Source organism: Morone saxatilis, unplaced genomic scaffold (assembly GCF_004916995.1).
Source record: "Morone saxatilis isolate NCDOM2014 unplaced genomic scaffold, NCSU_SB_2.0 Contig20, whole genome shotgun sequence".
Taxonomy (NCBI): Eukaryota; Metazoa; Chordata; class Actinopteri; family Moronidae; genus Morone; species Morone saxatilis.
The window spans coordinates 15,680,774-15,697,521 of NW_023339763.1; the positions used below are offsets into that span (position 1 = coordinate 15,680,774).

A 16,748-nucleotide genomic window follows, 5' to 3' on the forward strand; every position below is an offset into this window, starting at 1 on the left:
GATAATAATACACAGCCCCTGTTAAAGGAATAACTCTCTGCAAGATTTCCCATGTCCAATGTCAAACTATTACTTTAAGAGGGGCCCTGCATTATTAGTCTTGAAGCTCCATTATATCAAGGTCTAAGCTTCCTGTCATTTCTGCTGCAGTTGAGTTTAAATGGGGATTTTATTCCCACACAAAACAATTACTGACAAACCAGCTGACATGTGGTGAACTTTGTTTTGGGCCCTGAGCAATTTTTTAATATTCTTTTTAATTATGTATATGGGGTGGGGGAGTATACAGTAGTTATGATAAAGTGATTTGATACTTCTTTTTTTTAAGGGATTACAATTTAACGGTGTGGTATAGACCTAGAGAGAGACAAAGAGAGGATTTCCTGTCAGTGAAATGAATGCCCTACATTTGGCACACTGCTCTCTTGGCACAGTTGGCACAGCTACTGTATGCAGGACTTTTTTTTTTTTAAATCTCACTTTCCTGAACCCAACCTACATACATGGATATTTCAGCACTTTATAATCACATGCTGCACTTTATCTCTCAGATAAAGAAAAGGGCATAGCTAGAGAGGAGGAGAGGTAATAGAAAAGTTAATTTTAGCATCACTTCCACTTAGAAAAGGCCAAACTGCTGGTTTGCAACAGAGTCCAAATATTCATATTCTTGAGGGGGTTCTGGGTAATTCAGAGGATTTCTATGGTGGAGGAGATGATGCAGATGTCCTGCATTTTCAAGCAAAGGTTCAAAATTTTAGGAAATATACTTGTTTACTGTCTTGCAGAAAGTTATGTAACGAGGTTGCTGGCACAAAATCCACATGATACCATAACATAATATAACATGTTAATTAGTGAGCGTTAGAAGTGCTGGTAGGTAGTTACCTTTGAACAGAGCCAGGCTATCTGTTTCCCCCTGTTTCCAGTCTTTGTGCTAAGCCAAGCTAAGTGGCTAGAGTATAAGAGTGGTATGGACCTTCTCAGTCTTGGCTTGAAAGCGAATATGCATATTACATAAATAATGTTGTACCATTGCTTTAAATGTTAACTGTTAAAAACAAAACATCTATCTTTTTTACTTAACTCTGAACTCTGAACTCACGTACATATGGCTTCCTGTAGTAATAGTATTCCTGATTTTCATCAAGGAATGAACCAGGCAAACAGCATAAACAACTGCCTGAAGCATAAATCTTGCAGTTAATGTCAATGCTCATGACAGAGTTGGTGTAGTTATTTTAACAACCTGAATAACTGAAATACCAGACAAAAGTGGGCTCTTGGTTGTGGGAACAATAAAAAAAAAAAAAACAATACGGCAGCAAGAAGCACATCAAGCATAATTGTTCCTAGTCTTGCCAGATTCCTAATTATTGTTACACTTTCTGCACTGTTATTTTGGTAGATTAAAGCATCCCATTGTTAGGAGTGATGAGAGACAACACACTGGCCACAAGCTAGAACCATGTGCTATATCCAACAAATACATGATACAATGAAAAAAGCTCTGAAAGTAAAAACCAAGCGATAACTGGTGTAGTTCAATGTGAGATACTATCAGCCAGCAACCAGAACTCTGCCGCTGTTTTACATTTATTCTTCTTACAGTTACCACAGTCTGCCAGATTCTGTTTTTATAAACAGCTCTAGCTCTGCCTCTGACAGCTTTTACTATGAACTCCTCCTGAGAGACAAACTACATCAGCTTCGGCCCTCCTGCTCTCAGGTTACAGTTGTCCCGTGCCAGTGGCGGAGGGACAGCTGCCCTAATGGGACAATGTCACGCAAGGACACTGCAATATGATCTACAATGTAGGCCGACGTGCTAATGTCTCACGTGTCTTCTATAGGAGCGTCAGAGGCTGGAGACCATCCTCAATCTGTGTGCAGAGTATAATTATGAGGACAGTGCTGTGGAGCTGGCTGAGGTGGTGAGGAGCGGGCTGTTGGGGGGCGCTAGAGGAACCTGCTCAGACACAGGAGGCGGGATGTCCCTTTACGGAGAAGACAGACCCCAGAGGTTGAGGGAGAACGATGAGGAAACCCAGAGAGAGGAGTCCAGCAGCACAGAGAGCACACATCAAGAGGTAATAAATGCATTCGTTGCGGACATGCAAGCGTGGAGGAAAAGAAATGTTGGATTATGTTATTTGTGTTTTCCTTTGATTAGGAATTATATAACATCTTTCTTTTTAAATATATAAATCTGTCCACAGTGTGAAGAGCTGTTAACCAGTCAGGAGCAGGTCTACCTGGAGGAGGAAAGGAACAGGATCTTGGCCAGGGTTGATGACTTGAAGCACAGAGTCACTGAACTGGAGCAGCAGCTACAAGAGACCAAACAGGAGGTCAGCACGCACACACACACACACACACACACACACACACACACAGCAGACATGATGAAATATGGCATCTTAGCTTGTATGCTCTTAAATCAACTCACCCTTATAGTGAGAGGAGCAGAAGCTGTTTCATCTTTAATTTATTCAAGTTGACAGCACTTGCAGACTCTGACTCCACATTTGTCTCTAGGTGGAGATGGAGCAGGCCCTGCTGCAGGCAGAGAGGCAGGCAGAGCAGGAGCAGGTGGAGGCTGAAAATGAAATCATCTCTCAGCTGCAGCTCAAACTCAGCCAACTGGACAAGGCCACCCAGAAAGAGAAAGACAAGGTGGGACACCCAGGACAAAACAATGTGATGCAGTAAATACTTCACGTTTGCTCAAAGTCACTGCACGTGAATGTTGGACACGTTCCTGTATTTGAATATATAAAAACTCACTCCTTACTGAATGTGCACAAGATGTACAGTATCTATAGACTCTTTTTTCAGATCTTAACTGGCTTGCACTGCCTATTTATTAGCTGTCTGTCCTAAAACACAAAGCACCAACTGACTTCTCTCTAAAGTGTCCGACAGCTCTTGCGTTTAAAAAGACAAAAAAAAGAAGCTTTTAGCTGGATGTGACCAACACTAAAATGTTGATATAACATTTAATTTTACAGCCCCTAACACTATTAACCTTAACCTCTGCTTCAACCCTCTAATACTTTAACTGCATATGCCTGCTAGCTTTAAAGCTTGGCTGCATGGATTTGAGTTGTCTGTGATTTCTTTTTTGTTTCTCCCTGGGGTGGTGTGTGTGTGTGTGTGTGTGTGCGCGTGTGTGAATTGCGGACACAATTGTGCGTATGTGTGTGTGTTTCTATGTGTTTTTAGGGGAGGGCTAATGTGTCGGCTGAGCGGAAGGTCCTGGAAAAGCAGAGGAATGAGTACAATGAGCTGAAGAGGCAGTTTGATAAGTGCCCCTTGTCTCTAAGGGAACAGTTACAGGAGCAGCTCAGCAGGGTCAGTGTTCTCACGCAGCCCACTGGCTGGCAACAGTGAGTTATAATATACAAAATATCATAGTACTGTATGTTCTGCAAAGAAACAGGCATAACACTGACTCTGTTTTGAAGCACTCTGAGCTACTCGGAAATCTGCAGACTGTGCATTTCCTCTTTTTCTGCTGTCGCCCTTCATTAACACTTAAGGTTTATTATGTCAGCGCCATTTGTAATTGTGACTAAACAGTATAATCAACGCTTCCTTCTGCTGCCCAGCGGCAGTTTAGACTGCTGCTGCTTAATGTCTGCTGTCCCCTTATTCTGGATGCTTGAAATGTCTAATGCAATTAGTAATAATTAATCATGTCATTAACAGCTTTGCTCTAAAAGTCTGCATGCCTTCTATCAACAAGGATTCAAATCATACACGCACACCCAGTGTTTATATGCAGAGCATCAGATTTGATGGTATGACACTTTGGCTTCTTCATCATAGACATTAAAGGATAAGCTGGTGTTTTTGTCTATTTTTCTTACTGTAAACAAATTTCATTAAAACACCAAAACCAACAATGTGTCCATCCTTCAGTACTTTCTGTGGAACAATCAGTTGCTTCTGAAGATGTAATTCTTTAGAACATTCTAAAACAACTGAACACTGTAGTTTTGTAGCAAATGTTGTCAATTTGTTGGGGACTATTTTCAGCTGTGGATTAATACATGCTAGTGAGTATTTACTCACCCTGGAGGGAAAAAAATACGTACAGTGCTACTTAACATTGTTGGTTTTGATCTTTTTGTGGAATTCTGTTAACAATAAGAAAAATATTGAATATTGCCAGCCTTATCCTATAATATCTCCTGTATATGTATGTATTATATAATAATAACTGTGCATGTATATCTGCATGTGAACAGAAAGCTGAAGCTCTGGAAGTTGGGACCAAACAGTTTGAGGAGCTGGAGTTCTGCCAACTGGAGGAGGAGAGCAGTCTGGAGGAGAAGAAGGACACTCAGAGCTCGCAACTCCTCCAAGAGCGAGCCGAGTATCACTGCAGCGTGGCCCAGAGGAAGGTGGGGACATGTATATTGACTATTAATTCTGTCAGCACATAATGTGGAATACATTTACATTTATATTTACTTTGTATATAGGCTCTTATTATATTTCTGTTCTATTTTTTACTTACATGTATATACCTATACATACATTTTGATTCTTCTATATTGTGTTAGATATTGTAATATAAGTGTTATTTCTATTCTTTAACATTGTGTGAGTAGAACAACTGTAACAAACAAATTTCTGATTCTGATTCCGATTCTGAGAAAACATGCATTTGTGTGTAAAGTCAGTGTGACATAAAGAAACTGGACATGTTGATTCACAGGACAGGATGGGTGCTCTGGAGGCTCAGGTGAAGCAGCTGGGGTTACAGGCAGCTCAAGACTGTGAGAGGATGGTGAAAGACAGGACAGTGACTCTGCAGCTGTTACACAAGGTTAGCATTTATGCACAGTATATTTAACTGTCTATACAGGAGGCATGTAATTAATTCATAATAGTAATGTATGACATGGCGGTAGCTATGAAAAGCATGTCCATGCTGGTTCTGCCTTTTAGGAGCAGGACAGGTTGTGTGCCCTGGAGAAGAGATACCACACCTTGACAGGAGGGAGAAACTTCCCAAAGCCCAACAGCAGCATGAAAGAGGTGAGCAGGAAGACGTGAGACATGATATCACACCCATGTGGTCACTAAGCTGAAGGAGAAGTACTGCACAAACAAACCTTTAATTTTAGATGAACTTTTTGAACAGGAATTTCTTCACATCAGCGAACCTGACCTTGTTTATGTGGACGGCCCTCCTCATAGCCCCTGTCCCTCCTCCGCCTCCTTCTCCTCCTCTCAAATCCCCTCCCCTGAAAACTTTCCTGTTAGGCTACAAGAGGTAAATCTCAACAAAAACCTCTTTGTAACAAAACCTGACAAATCGTAAATGCCTGTGCTGCAGTTAATACAATAAAAGAGGGGCATGGTGGTGTGTTAGCAAATACTGACAACCAACAACAAGCTTGCAGTGTGTATGCTGGTAGTTTCTAAATTATGTAATAACCCCACATTATGTAGTAACTTGACAAGTAATACATTTTCACATCATTTCACCCGCATTTTGTAACAGCCTGAACCCAATATGTCATAAATATTCCTACATTTTTATATAAATTATTTATATAAAATTATTATTATATTACAAAATGTGGGCACTTTTTTATGAACTGCATTTTGATGTAGATGAAGCTTTTTACTGGTCTTTTGGGGAACTCTGTCAGAAGACCATTGCAGTTGTCGAACCTGCTAGATATAAAAGAGTGAATGAGTTTTTCCAGCAGTGTATTATAGTCTGTTTAGGGCATGCACATTCTCCAAACTGTATGGTTATACAATGTAGAATTGAGGGATTTGAGGAGAATTGTTCATAAGCTAGATGCCATCCATACTGATTCTATTCAAAGGTAGAATTGTGTTTGCTTTCTGCATCTTTGCCTGACTTGTCTAAGTGTTGACTGCTGCCGTCTCCAGCCTCCTTATCCCTGTGTTTTGGCTGTTGATGCAGGAATACCTCAGGCTCTCTGATGTCTATAAGATGTATGGAAATGCTTCAATGCAACCTCACTCTTCTTCCCCTGCTGCTCTCCACTGCCTCTCCCTCGCTGTAGCTCCAGCTCTGCCATGTGAGGTAGACACCCTGCCTGCTCTCTGCCTTATTCAATGATATGTTCTCTTCAGCCCTCGTAATGCTCTTTTCCACTCTCTTTTCTCTCCCTGTTCTGTAAATGTATGTGTGTGTCTTGTGTCTCTGTGTGTCTGTATTGGCTGTGTGAAGGAGTACATCACAGTCAGTCAGTTAAGCCAGATCTTTGGGATGCAGAGAGTTGATCCCTCCTCTTCCTCCACTATTCCATCATTCCAACTTGCCTCCTCTGAATCCACCTTCTCATACCACTCAGCTGCATGTGGTCCATCCTCCTTTCTCTCTACACAGGTTTGTTATTCTTTCCTAACTGGTGGGGTCCCATGTTGGTCACTGAAAACACCATTCAGTTTTTCCAACATTGCAGCCAACCACTGAACAATTTCGAAAGCAGCTATTGCTACAGGAATGCTCATCTTTCCTATATCTGCTTGATGCTTCTGTCACTGGCTGGATGCTTTTCATCACCCCAGAGCCAGCCTGAGCTGAGCCGGAATGCAATGTGTCCTATTAACCTCGAACGCTGGTACCAGGACATCATGGCAGCTGGACAGCCTCAGTCATGTCCTCCACCACTGCCTGCAAAGTCTTTTTCCACACGCAGACAGGGGCAGGTAAATTCTCCACTCTCTCTCGCTCACTGCTTTATATGGTCTTCTGGTAGTTAGTTTTTAGTGTGTTTAATTCAGCATCTTGCTAAGAGGCGCTAATAGAAGGCCAGATGCACTGCCAACACATTGTCTGTCTTGCACGTCTGAATGTAGGTGTTCTTCTCACTAGCCACTCAACTATTCTTATGAGTAGGAGGCCCTCTAGTGGACAAAACAAGATAGGGTCTGTGAATCATTCTTGTTTCTAAAAATGTATGCTGTGGTACAATCCACTGAGCCTATAAGCCTTAATAGGGAACTTGCTATGAGTTGTTAATTAGAGATGTTGATAGTCTAATCCTCAGTTGGGTGCTTGATCCTTCAGGCATTAAGTAAAGCGTGTTATAACTTCCTGTAAAAAACACTCTGAGCTGGAAAAGGAACAGCCAACAGTGCTACATGTGCAGACTGATGCAACGTTAAGGCCATTCTGTTGGCAGTACAAATATGCATCATATGTATGTATACATGTGGCACACTAATGTAAGTCATAGTGTTCTCTGAGAAGTAAATACTGTAAGGGGTCACAATTCAACAAATATTATTATTTTTATATTTAAAAAATAGCTTGAAAGACAGCCATCATCCAGTCAGTTTGTTTAGATGAGTTAGTTTTCAGCATCCAGACCTGTGCTCTGGATGGAGAGCTCAGATATTTTACTCAAGTAAAATAAAGCAATATCACAGTGTAGCAATACTCAATTACTTTGTGAATTCCCCCTGAGGGATCCATTAAGTCACATCTAATCTTAATTTATAATAATAAATCAGAATGAATTTGAGGATTATATTTACATTATTATTGTCCATCTGCAAAGTAACTAAAGTTAGTCAATACATAAAAATAAATTACACTTAGGAGCAGTGCTTAAGATCAAAAACCACAAACTAAAATCAAATATAAAATTTTCATCCATTTCAGTCTCTTGAAAGAATCATCTTATAGATTAAGAAAATAATGTAGGTGAGGACCTTTGAAGAAGAAAAACTAAATCCAAGTCCTCTTCAAATGTGGAAAAACAGATCTGTCTTTCTCCTCTTAGCTACTGAAGTCCAAATCAGATGGTGAGGTTGGACAGACAGCATCGTGCAGCACTGCAACCCTGCCACACTCCAGTGGTGTTACTCATGAGAAAAATCCATCCACCAAGGTGAGCAAATCAGTTTAACACATTTGATATGTAAAAAAAGAAACCCTCCTAAGTAGTTAAATGTGGAATGCTTCCTATGTGTTTTTTCAGGGGTTACAGTTAGTGCTGAGAGAGATGTCAAATCCATTAGACATGGACGCCAGGAGGCAGCTGGCTCTGCAGAGCAAAGGTACTTATCTGTTTTAACACACAGGAAGGTTTCATAACTCTCTTAAGACAGATCAAACTCTACAGAGGAGAGCTGTGGTCATTTATTCCTGAACAAGGAGGAAAAACCTTAAAACCTCTTGCTCTTTAAACTCTACTTCGTTTAACAAGCCCTGGATCGGATTATAATCAACTAGCAATGACTTGGCACCATCAGTAGAGGGCATTGTAAGTCTTTGACAGCTGTCTCTGCTCTGTCTCTGCCTGCACAGATCTGTCTCCCACAGTCCATCACTCCATCCTGCATCATCAGCCGCCACCGAGCGGCAGCCAAGCGTACGACACCCTGAGCCTGGAGAGCTCAGACAGCATGGAGACCAGTGTCTCCACCGGCAACTCTGCCTGTACCCCAGAAAGGTGAGAGACTGGGAAATGAGCAATTGGCTCTGTTTCCATGGGAACACTCAAGTCTGCCCTGTCTCCCAGGAGAAGGGTCACTGCGCTTTGTTCCCGTGACAACATGTTTTGTTACATGTCTGCTCCCGGGACTGCTGGTACACTGTCTGTTGCCATGCCAACCTCTTCAAGTTTTCAGCTTTTCATGAAGTTAGGAGTTCAAAGACTCAGTTTACTGCTGTTCGTGAAGAAACCTTTGTCTTCATCTCCTACTGCTCTCGGTGTTTGGTTTCCAGGCATGTCTGTTTACTTTTTTCATCCCAAAGCCTCGTCGTAGCCGTGTCATCAGACTCTCCTTCCCCTCTGTGTGTTGTAGTGCCTGTGGGTTAGAGGCCCAGAGGATAGAAGAGATGGAGAAGATGTTGAAGGAGGCGCAGCAGGAGAAAGCCAGGCTGATGGAGAACAGAGTGAGTTCCCAAACTTTAGTGCTGCAGTGATTTAACATGACATCATGAGTTATCACATAACTTACTACACTTCATCTCCTTGGTTTAAGGTTTAAACTAGTGCTACAAGGATTAATCAATGAATCAATTAGTCGATCGACTAATTTAATAACTGAATTTCTCCTAAGGGGGATAANNTGCACTACTTTGCCCTATTGCTGCGGTGTCAACCTGAATTTCTCCTAAGGCAGATAAATAAAGGAATATCCTATCTTATCTTATCTTATTCCGTCATAACATTTGATATTTGAGGCTTTTCCAATGTGCTGCTTTTCTGTGTCACATATGATAGTAAACCGAACAACTCTGGGTTTTGGATTGTTGTCATATGAAGCAAGATATTTATATAATGGAGATTTTTTTACAGACAATTCTTTCATTAATTAAGAAAATAATTCAATCGATACTGAATCACAAAAATAATCATAAGTTGCAGCCCTGGTCTCCACTGGTAAACCTAAAGTTGTTTTCTGGCAAATATTAAACACAGGTCATTGCAGCCAAGGAAGCCCATACAAATATCTTGATTTCTTAATTGTTACACATTTTGTTGCTGGAGTTAGGTCTGAGCATTATGGATAAAACATCAATATATCACATATGAACTAATCTAATTGATGCACTGCAATAACACCCTAATAATAACACTGCAGCAAACTTTTATATGTTCCACCGTTACGCATTTCATCAGAAAAGAAACTCTTCATACATGTAATAAAAAATAATCTCACAATTGTATTATATTTTAATTGCAATTTGTATGAAATCATTCATTTGGACTACAGATTTTTGGAAACAATGTCCATACCACTTCCCCTGAAAGTTGATGAACAATAACTTTGAATTATTACCATAGTCCCATGTTTCTCCTGTTTAATAGATAAAAAAAACACAGTATATCATTGTCAAAATGGTGAAATGAAGCCGTAAGTAGTTTGTTTTTATTTTTTCTACATGTTGAAACAAAGTAGACCTTTATGTAAGTATCTGAAAGCTGCAAAGGATAATTTTACATCAGCAAAGCTTATCCTTCTATATACAGACTTAAGGGATATATTTTACAAAACCCTGGATTGGGACTTGAATTCTCCTGTGCCTCTTCTGACAGTCGTTCACTTTGTATTGCAATATTTGCCTACCATTTACATATTGTCCCTGTCCCCCCCCTGTTATTTTCTCCTCTCTTCTCTCCATCTGTTCCTCTGTCTCCTCTCCCGACGCTCCCAGGAGAGGGAGGTGCAGGCTCGGCGGCAGATGCTGGAGGAGGAGCGGAGGAGGCGAGAGGAGGCCGAAAGGAGGCTTCAGGATGAGACGGCCCACAGGCAGAGGCTGGTGGAGGAGGAGGTGAAGATGAGAGAGAAACACTTCTCCCAGGTCAGTGGAGCAGCGGGAGGAGACGGGCGGCGGGAAGAAAGGAGAGAGGAGGGGAAGGGAGGGAGGAGGGGACGGTAGACTTTTGGGGAGAGGATGAGAGGCGAGACACTAAAGGGAGGCTGGGTATATGGGAAGATCAAAGATTCAGTCAGGGAAGGGAGAGAAAGGGTAGACAATTGAAGGGAGGATGGAGAGAGAGAGTGAGAAAAATAGGGGGTGCACGAAAAATATAATGTACACATAATTAAAGCTTTAATCTTGACTGAGTGTATTTAATTACCGGTTGTCTGTGGTATTAGTGCTGCGAGTAAACAAATGTCCTCAAATCACTAAATACACCCAGCTCCGCTTATTATCAGGGCTGTCTGGAGTCCAATTTACAGCTGCTATAATCAATATTTTTATAATAACAATGCCTCAAATGACGTTTGAGGCATTGTTACATGTGTAATGTGAAAGGAGTGTCATTATCATCTGACTCTGCAGTTCTCCCCAGCTCAAAAGAGCCTTTTATTTTCTTTGAGCTCATTGTTTTTGTTTTGAGGCCTCAACTTTACTGTTTTGGTTCGTTCTCACCGCCCTCATAGTGTCGTTTTCTGCTGTTTTCTGCTAAAACTCAGCTTAATATGTGAGTGTTAAGCCCACAAAAAAAATACATTTATTCCCTAAATATTTGTTTTGAGACTTGAAAGAAGAAGTCTCAGGTTTTTACTTCTTGAAGGACCAGTGAGCAGGATTTAGTGGCATCTAGTGGTGTAGTTGCAGATCGCAACTTCTTGGCTTCACCCTCCCCTTCCAAGCACAAAGGAAAAACTTCCTGGCCACGAAATGCGTGAAAATAGTAGTTAAAAATATTACATTCCATTTCTACCCCTTGAGTGTTACACACTGGGCCTTTAAAATACAGGAATATTAAAAAATAAACAAGGCAGTGTACAGCCTCACATAATTGTTTATTTAAAAGACTCTATGTAGATAATACAGCTGTGAAAGAAAGTGTTCACATACAATATCATTATAATGGTCTGCATTCAGAGACCTGAGACATTTGCATCTTGAGTTGTAATTTGCTCATGAACACTTGGGACTTGACTTAGACTCGCCCCAAACTACTTAAAGCAGCTCTACTAATTACCTCATCTTGGTTAGCAGCATTGAAGCAATATGAAACATTTTCCTCACAGGCCCGTCCAATGACACGCTATCTGCCAAACCGGAAGGAGGAGTTTGACCTGCGGGCCCACGTGGAGTCGTCCGGCCACAGCATAGATACCTGCCCCTACGTCATCCTCACAGAAAAGATGTGCAAAGGCCACCTGGTGAAGATGGGGGGCAAAATCAAATCGTGGAAGAAACGCTGGTTCGTTTTTGACCGTCTCAAGAGGAACTTTTCTTATTACGTGGGTGAGGATACAATGACATTTCATCTATGATATGAGGGGATATTTGTTTAATTTGAGCTTTTTTTAGGAAGTCTCATTGACAACAAATATTAAATTGTGATATCCTGAATATAAAAATAATATGACTTACAATGATGCAGTCAATAGCTACAATTACATTGTTTATAAAAAGTATTAATGACTTGTTTCCTCATTTAAAACCTTATAAGGCATCAATCGCTCACTCTGTATTTCAGCTGTCCTTGGGTGTGTTCAATATAGAAACATTTACAGGGACAAGTGAGGTGGAACACTACATATATGGCGTCACAGTTAATGAATTGTTTGTTTAGAGCTGCATGTTGAAAGACTGTCTATCAAAGTCTATTGCAAAACCTGCAAATTTGCAAATAGGGCTTAAAGAAAGTAACTTCCCTTCCTCCCCTCACGCCTTTGAGTCCTAAAACTTACAGCCTCTGTTAAATACCACTAAATGCTCTTTTCACCAATAGGACTTCACAGGGTGAAGGACTAATATGTTAGAACTAATAATAACTTTCTCTCTAATGGATCCTGTTGTGTTCTATCAAGTTCTGCTTGACTTGTCCAATTCATGTCTCGGGCATCGATCACAAAAAGGGCTTCAGGTGATTAAAACCAAACCAATTTGCTCACATAAAACTTCACTCATATTAGGCATTCCTAAACTCAGATCTTTATGTAGGAGAGTTCCTGTAGAGCGGGCCCGGACCTGATTTGTTCAGTTCACCCGACAGCAGTGCCGAGGCTCTTCTGAAGAATGTACACTTCGCTTTCTTTGCTGTGTTTTTCAATAAAACCCGACTTCTGTCCCAACCGGCATTTATTCATCTGGAACCAAACACTAATTAAAGCTGCACTAAGTGGAATTTTCCGCCTTGTTCTTGTGTGTTAAAGCTGAAGTTAGTTTGTAATTCACGTCTATCAGACTGTCCCCTGAATTTGAAACAAGAGCGGTTAGTTTTCTGAATAATTCACAAGCGTGTTTTTGGAGACATTATATTACAATCAAGTTCAAAATAGAATCCAGGGATATTTTCATTACTGTCGCCCCTGTTCTCTTTGCTCCTCTCTCTCTCCACTCACTTGCCTAGCCTTTTCACCCCCTTACTCCTGACGAAGATGATGGTGATGATGGTGATGAAATAAGATGCAATACTTTCTCTAGATGTGTTTTTCTTGGGGAGGAGGCTAGCTCCTGGCTTGTTCGTGACTAATAAAACGAAACTCACATTTCAAAAACATTTATCTCATTACTAAGCAGATTTGACTTATGGAAAAGGGAGAACAAGAGAAAGTGTCAGGCGTATTTCAAAAGATTGCCTTTAATTGTTGCTGGATGTTTGTTTCTTAGCCGGGCGCTCCAGTGTGCATGGAGAGAGACAAAAAGACCACTGTTTATTTGAAGAAGAGTGAAATTCAGAAACTCTTTAAACTGATTTTTTTTTTTAAGACAATTGATCTTAGATGTGAGAAAGACTCCTTCACATTTAACTGCCTTCAGTTAAGCCCCAAACTAAAGAATCCCATCAGTCCAATGACTGCATCCGATGAGCTTCATCCACAGGTTTCCCTGAAAAATGAAAAAAATATATTCTGTGAATAGAGAACAGCAATCCAAAGGACTGGACAGAAGGTCTGACCTGCTTTAAGGGAAATGTTGTACTGAAAGATCAAATCTGATATACAAAGGAGAGGCATTTCTTTTTAAGATTTACAAAAGATAGGGAACCTTGCCAGCAGGGAAAAGGCTAAAAAAACCACAGAGACAATCCAGAAAGTACAACTGAAGAAAACAAGTCAAATTAATAGGATGGTAAAGACTTCAGGCATAGCTTGAAATAGACTTGCACTTTTAATTAACTTTTACTCTGATACAGTGCTGCTCATACCTATTCATGGGTTATGTGTTGCTGGGAAAAAAGAGTTAACACCTTTCTCCTTGTTTTTGTGTCTGGTTTCTCTGTTTTACCCATGCAGGATCAGATGTTTTGTGCAAAATAACAAGATTAACAAAAATAATAATTATGAAATTTTCTCTTTAAAGTTTTCTAATTAAGCTACAAAAAACAGTCGTCATCCATTCAAATATATCTGCTGTTCACTACTGAATTGCTTTGACCCAGGGGCATTTTAAGGCTTATTGAGTTGTTTTCATTCACGTCATCGCTAATAAAAGAGGCAGGGGACAATTTGTCCAAAGGTAAAAATGTTTGACTTGAACAGTACATTTAATGAATGATGGTGAATCAGATATTTTCCTTAGAAGAGAGAAGTATGCCAGTAAAATAAATTTCCCACTGACTTCAGTTTCAGTTTCTTACCTTTGATAAGTTATCACTGTACAACTTTCACTTACTCTGCTCCTTAATCTGGATTTCTGCTGAGAATCACTGGTGTAGGATCCCATCCATATCATTACACCAAACTTTATTACTTGATTTGTTAGGCATGGGTTTGCATTTTCATTTGACAAAAAAATATTTTGCACCTGGTTTTTATTTCTTTTTCTGAAACATTTATTCCTAAATGGATTTTTGAGGGCATAAGGAAATGTGCAGCTTATTTTGTTTATTCTATTATTCTATGGTTGCCCCTGTTTTAGGATAAAATGGCTCAAATGTCATTGAAAATAGAAGGCCACATGTTGTGAGACAGTATACTGTAAAATTAAATATTATTTGTGACCATCTATGTACTTTGACGCTTAAGTTCTCTGCAGGTGTGATCCTGGGTCCAAGAATTACAAGAAATATTTGTTTTTAAAAAGTGTATTATTTTAACAAAAATGAAATGCTTCCCCACATCGCTGGCTGATTGTACTGTCTACTGCTCAGGCTGACAGAGGTCTTGCATCAGTACAAGACATAATGTTATGTATCTTAATATGTTTTTTTTTTCTTTTTCTCCTCGCAGACAAGCATGAGACCAAGCTGAAAGGGCTCATTTACTTTCAGGCGATTGAAGAGGTTTATTACGATCACCTGCGCAGTGCCACCAAGGTAATCAAATGCTTTTATTTTCATTATTTTCAATTAAGAACTTCAGCTGCTATATTAATCATTTAAATGATTGAATACATTTTTTAATCAATAAAAATAAAATCTGAAATCTTAATTCCAAAATGTTTCTTATTCAGTTTGCTCATAAAAAAAAAAACTAATTCTTTACTAAAAAAACACAATTTATAGGTCCAGATCTTGAACAGTTTCCCATGATAAACTTTAAAACATGTATAATTTTGTTAAAAATGCAGATATGCTCATTTTAGAATAAAGCTACATTTCTACACTGAAAACAAAGTCAGACGTTCTGCTGTGTGAGAGCATCAATTAAACGCTTTATGTTTTCATTTGGGAGCTATTTTTTAGAGGAATAGAAAGATCCATATTAGACTGGATGAAGTTGTTTTAATTTAAATTTTTCTTTTATTTTGACAAATGTCTCTGTGGAAAAAGATGCAACAGGTGCAGTCTTTGGTCTAAAAAGTCTCCCCCTCTCCCTGTGATCCTCCAGAGCCCCAACCCATCTTTGACCTTCTGTGTGAAGACCCACGACCGCCTCTACTACATGGTGGCCCCGTCTCCTGAGGCCATGAGGATCTGGATGGATGTCATAGTAACGGGTGCCGAGGGCTACACACAGTTCATGAGCTGAGGGACCACTGGGTGACAGATTTGGAGGATGACAGGGACTGAATGAGCACCCAGACACCTGCGAGCCAACCTGAGCTGCTACCTGCTGGAGCTAGAGCTGACATCTACGACACACAGCCTGATGGTGTGTGTAACGGATGGACGTTTGAAGAGATGAATAGTCTGGGGCTCTCACAAAAAGCCCGATGCCTGCGAGCAAATGAGGGCTTTAGTAATGACAGAGGTGCATTTGAAAGAATTTAAAGAAGAGTTTTATTTATCTTGCAGCCACTATGAGAAGGAAAATTGTTTAAGGAAGCTGCCAATGGATCCAAGAAGTGAGCTCTCAATTAGATCAATCACATTCTGTTACCAAAATGTTAATAATTATAATATCATTTTTTTAGGTTTCAGGAGGAACACTTAATTCATATAAGCTACAGCAAACTGTTCCCACGTGTGAAGCTGATCTATGCATGCAGTGTTATCTCTCTAACCAATGCCTTTTTCCCTCCTTTTTGATACATTTGTACTCTTTCCCTTGAGTTTAACTTTTCTCAGATGCAAAAATAATCTCTTCATATTTCACAACACTAAAAAGTAAATGTTTTTTAGTAGCAAATATTCTAAAATCTTTTAAAGAGTCATATGTTGCTTATTCAGTGAAACATTACTTGGTGCCAAATACTTTATGTAATGTTTTGCCAGATTTTTACAATACAAATGTTAATATCACTTTATATATTGTTCCAAGGGCTTTTCATTGAGGCAAATAACACAGCATTTATGTCTCTGTATTTTACATAAATATATCAGAAAAACCTTCTATTAGTCTTTAAACAAAATTCATAACTTATAGTATATGATATTGTAAAACTACCATGTACATGTAATAAATAAATATATATGACGCATCTGTTGGTTTGTTTGTCTGATAAACTAGTTTGTTGCTGACAAATTGGCTAAACTGAACACATTCAGTTACAAACCAGTACTTGCTTCCTCAATTAGTGTTTCCTGCAAACAAGTCGTTAATTACCAGCTCTCCTTAAACAATCTCATACGCCCTAATGAGCTGCTAGGATTCACATTTAAATCACAACACACAATAGGTGTTCCCATTAAGACATCTCTCTCTTTAAATAAGAACAGTCAGGTAGTTTAATTAGTTAACTGGCTTGTTAGCTCTCCACAGAAGTTGCTCCAGAAGTATTGAGATCTATTTCTGGCAGAGTATAATTAATTATATTGCTCGCCCCGCACTAGGTAGGCCACATGGAAATAAAAAAACATGAAGGGAAATTACATGCAACTTAACATGCATGATTCAACATCGAGAAATTTTAAATCATGTAAAGTAAAAAAAAAAAAGAAAAA

At 39.7% G+C, this 16,748-nt stretch overlaps 1 protein-coding gene across 10 annotated transcripts in view; it reads left to right on the top strand.

The window, feature by feature from the left end:
* The window catches only part of phldb1a (pleckstrin homology-like domain, family B, member 1a), a 28,981-nt gene extending 12,350 nt beyond the window's left edge, over nucleotides 1-16,631 (top strand). For 2 of the 10 annotated variants that reach the window (XM_035666203.1, XM_035666201.1), the window contains exons 7-25: nucleotides 1,854-2,090; nucleotides 2,220-2,351; nucleotides 2,539-2,676; nucleotides 3,226-3,354; nucleotides 4,254-4,409; nucleotides 4,727-4,837; nucleotides 4,960-5,049; nucleotides 5,156-5,287; nucleotides 5,954-6,076; nucleotides 6,224-6,382; nucleotides 6,565-6,705; nucleotides 7,785-7,892; nucleotides 7,983-8,061; nucleotides 8,312-8,456; nucleotides 8,812-8,902; nucleotides 10,169-10,315; nucleotides 11,500-11,719; nucleotides 14,653-14,738; nucleotides 15,253-16,630. In XM_035666203.1, the coding sequence (XP_035522096.1) occupies nucleotides 1,854-2,090; nucleotides 2,220-2,351; nucleotides 2,539-2,676; nucleotides 3,226-3,354; nucleotides 4,254-4,409; nucleotides 4,727-4,837; nucleotides 4,960-5,049; nucleotides 5,156-5,287; nucleotides 5,954-6,076; nucleotides 6,224-6,382; nucleotides 6,565-6,705; nucleotides 7,785-7,892; nucleotides 7,983-8,061; nucleotides 8,312-8,456; nucleotides 8,812-8,902; nucleotides 10,169-10,315; nucleotides 11,500-11,719; nucleotides 14,653-14,738; nucleotides 15,253-15,393 (2,565 nt within the window). In that variant the 3' untranslated portion in view covers nucleotides 15,394-16,630. Of the gene's footprint in view, nucleotides 1-1,853; nucleotides 2,091-2,219; nucleotides 2,352-2,538; nucleotides 2,677-3,225; nucleotides 3,355-4,253; nucleotides 4,410-4,726; nucleotides 4,838-4,959; nucleotides 5,050-5,155; nucleotides 5,288-5,953; nucleotides 6,077-6,223; nucleotides 6,383-6,564; nucleotides 6,706-7,784; nucleotides 7,893-7,982; nucleotides 8,062-8,311; nucleotides 8,457-8,811; nucleotides 8,903-10,168; nucleotides 10,316-11,499; nucleotides 11,720-14,652; nucleotides 14,739-15,252 lie in introns of all 10 variants that reach the window. The other 8 variants (XM_035666202.1, XM_035666207.1, XM_035666206.1 and 5 more) reach the window with 8 other exon arrangements.
* Nucleotides 16,632-16,748: the final 117 nt, after the last annotated feature.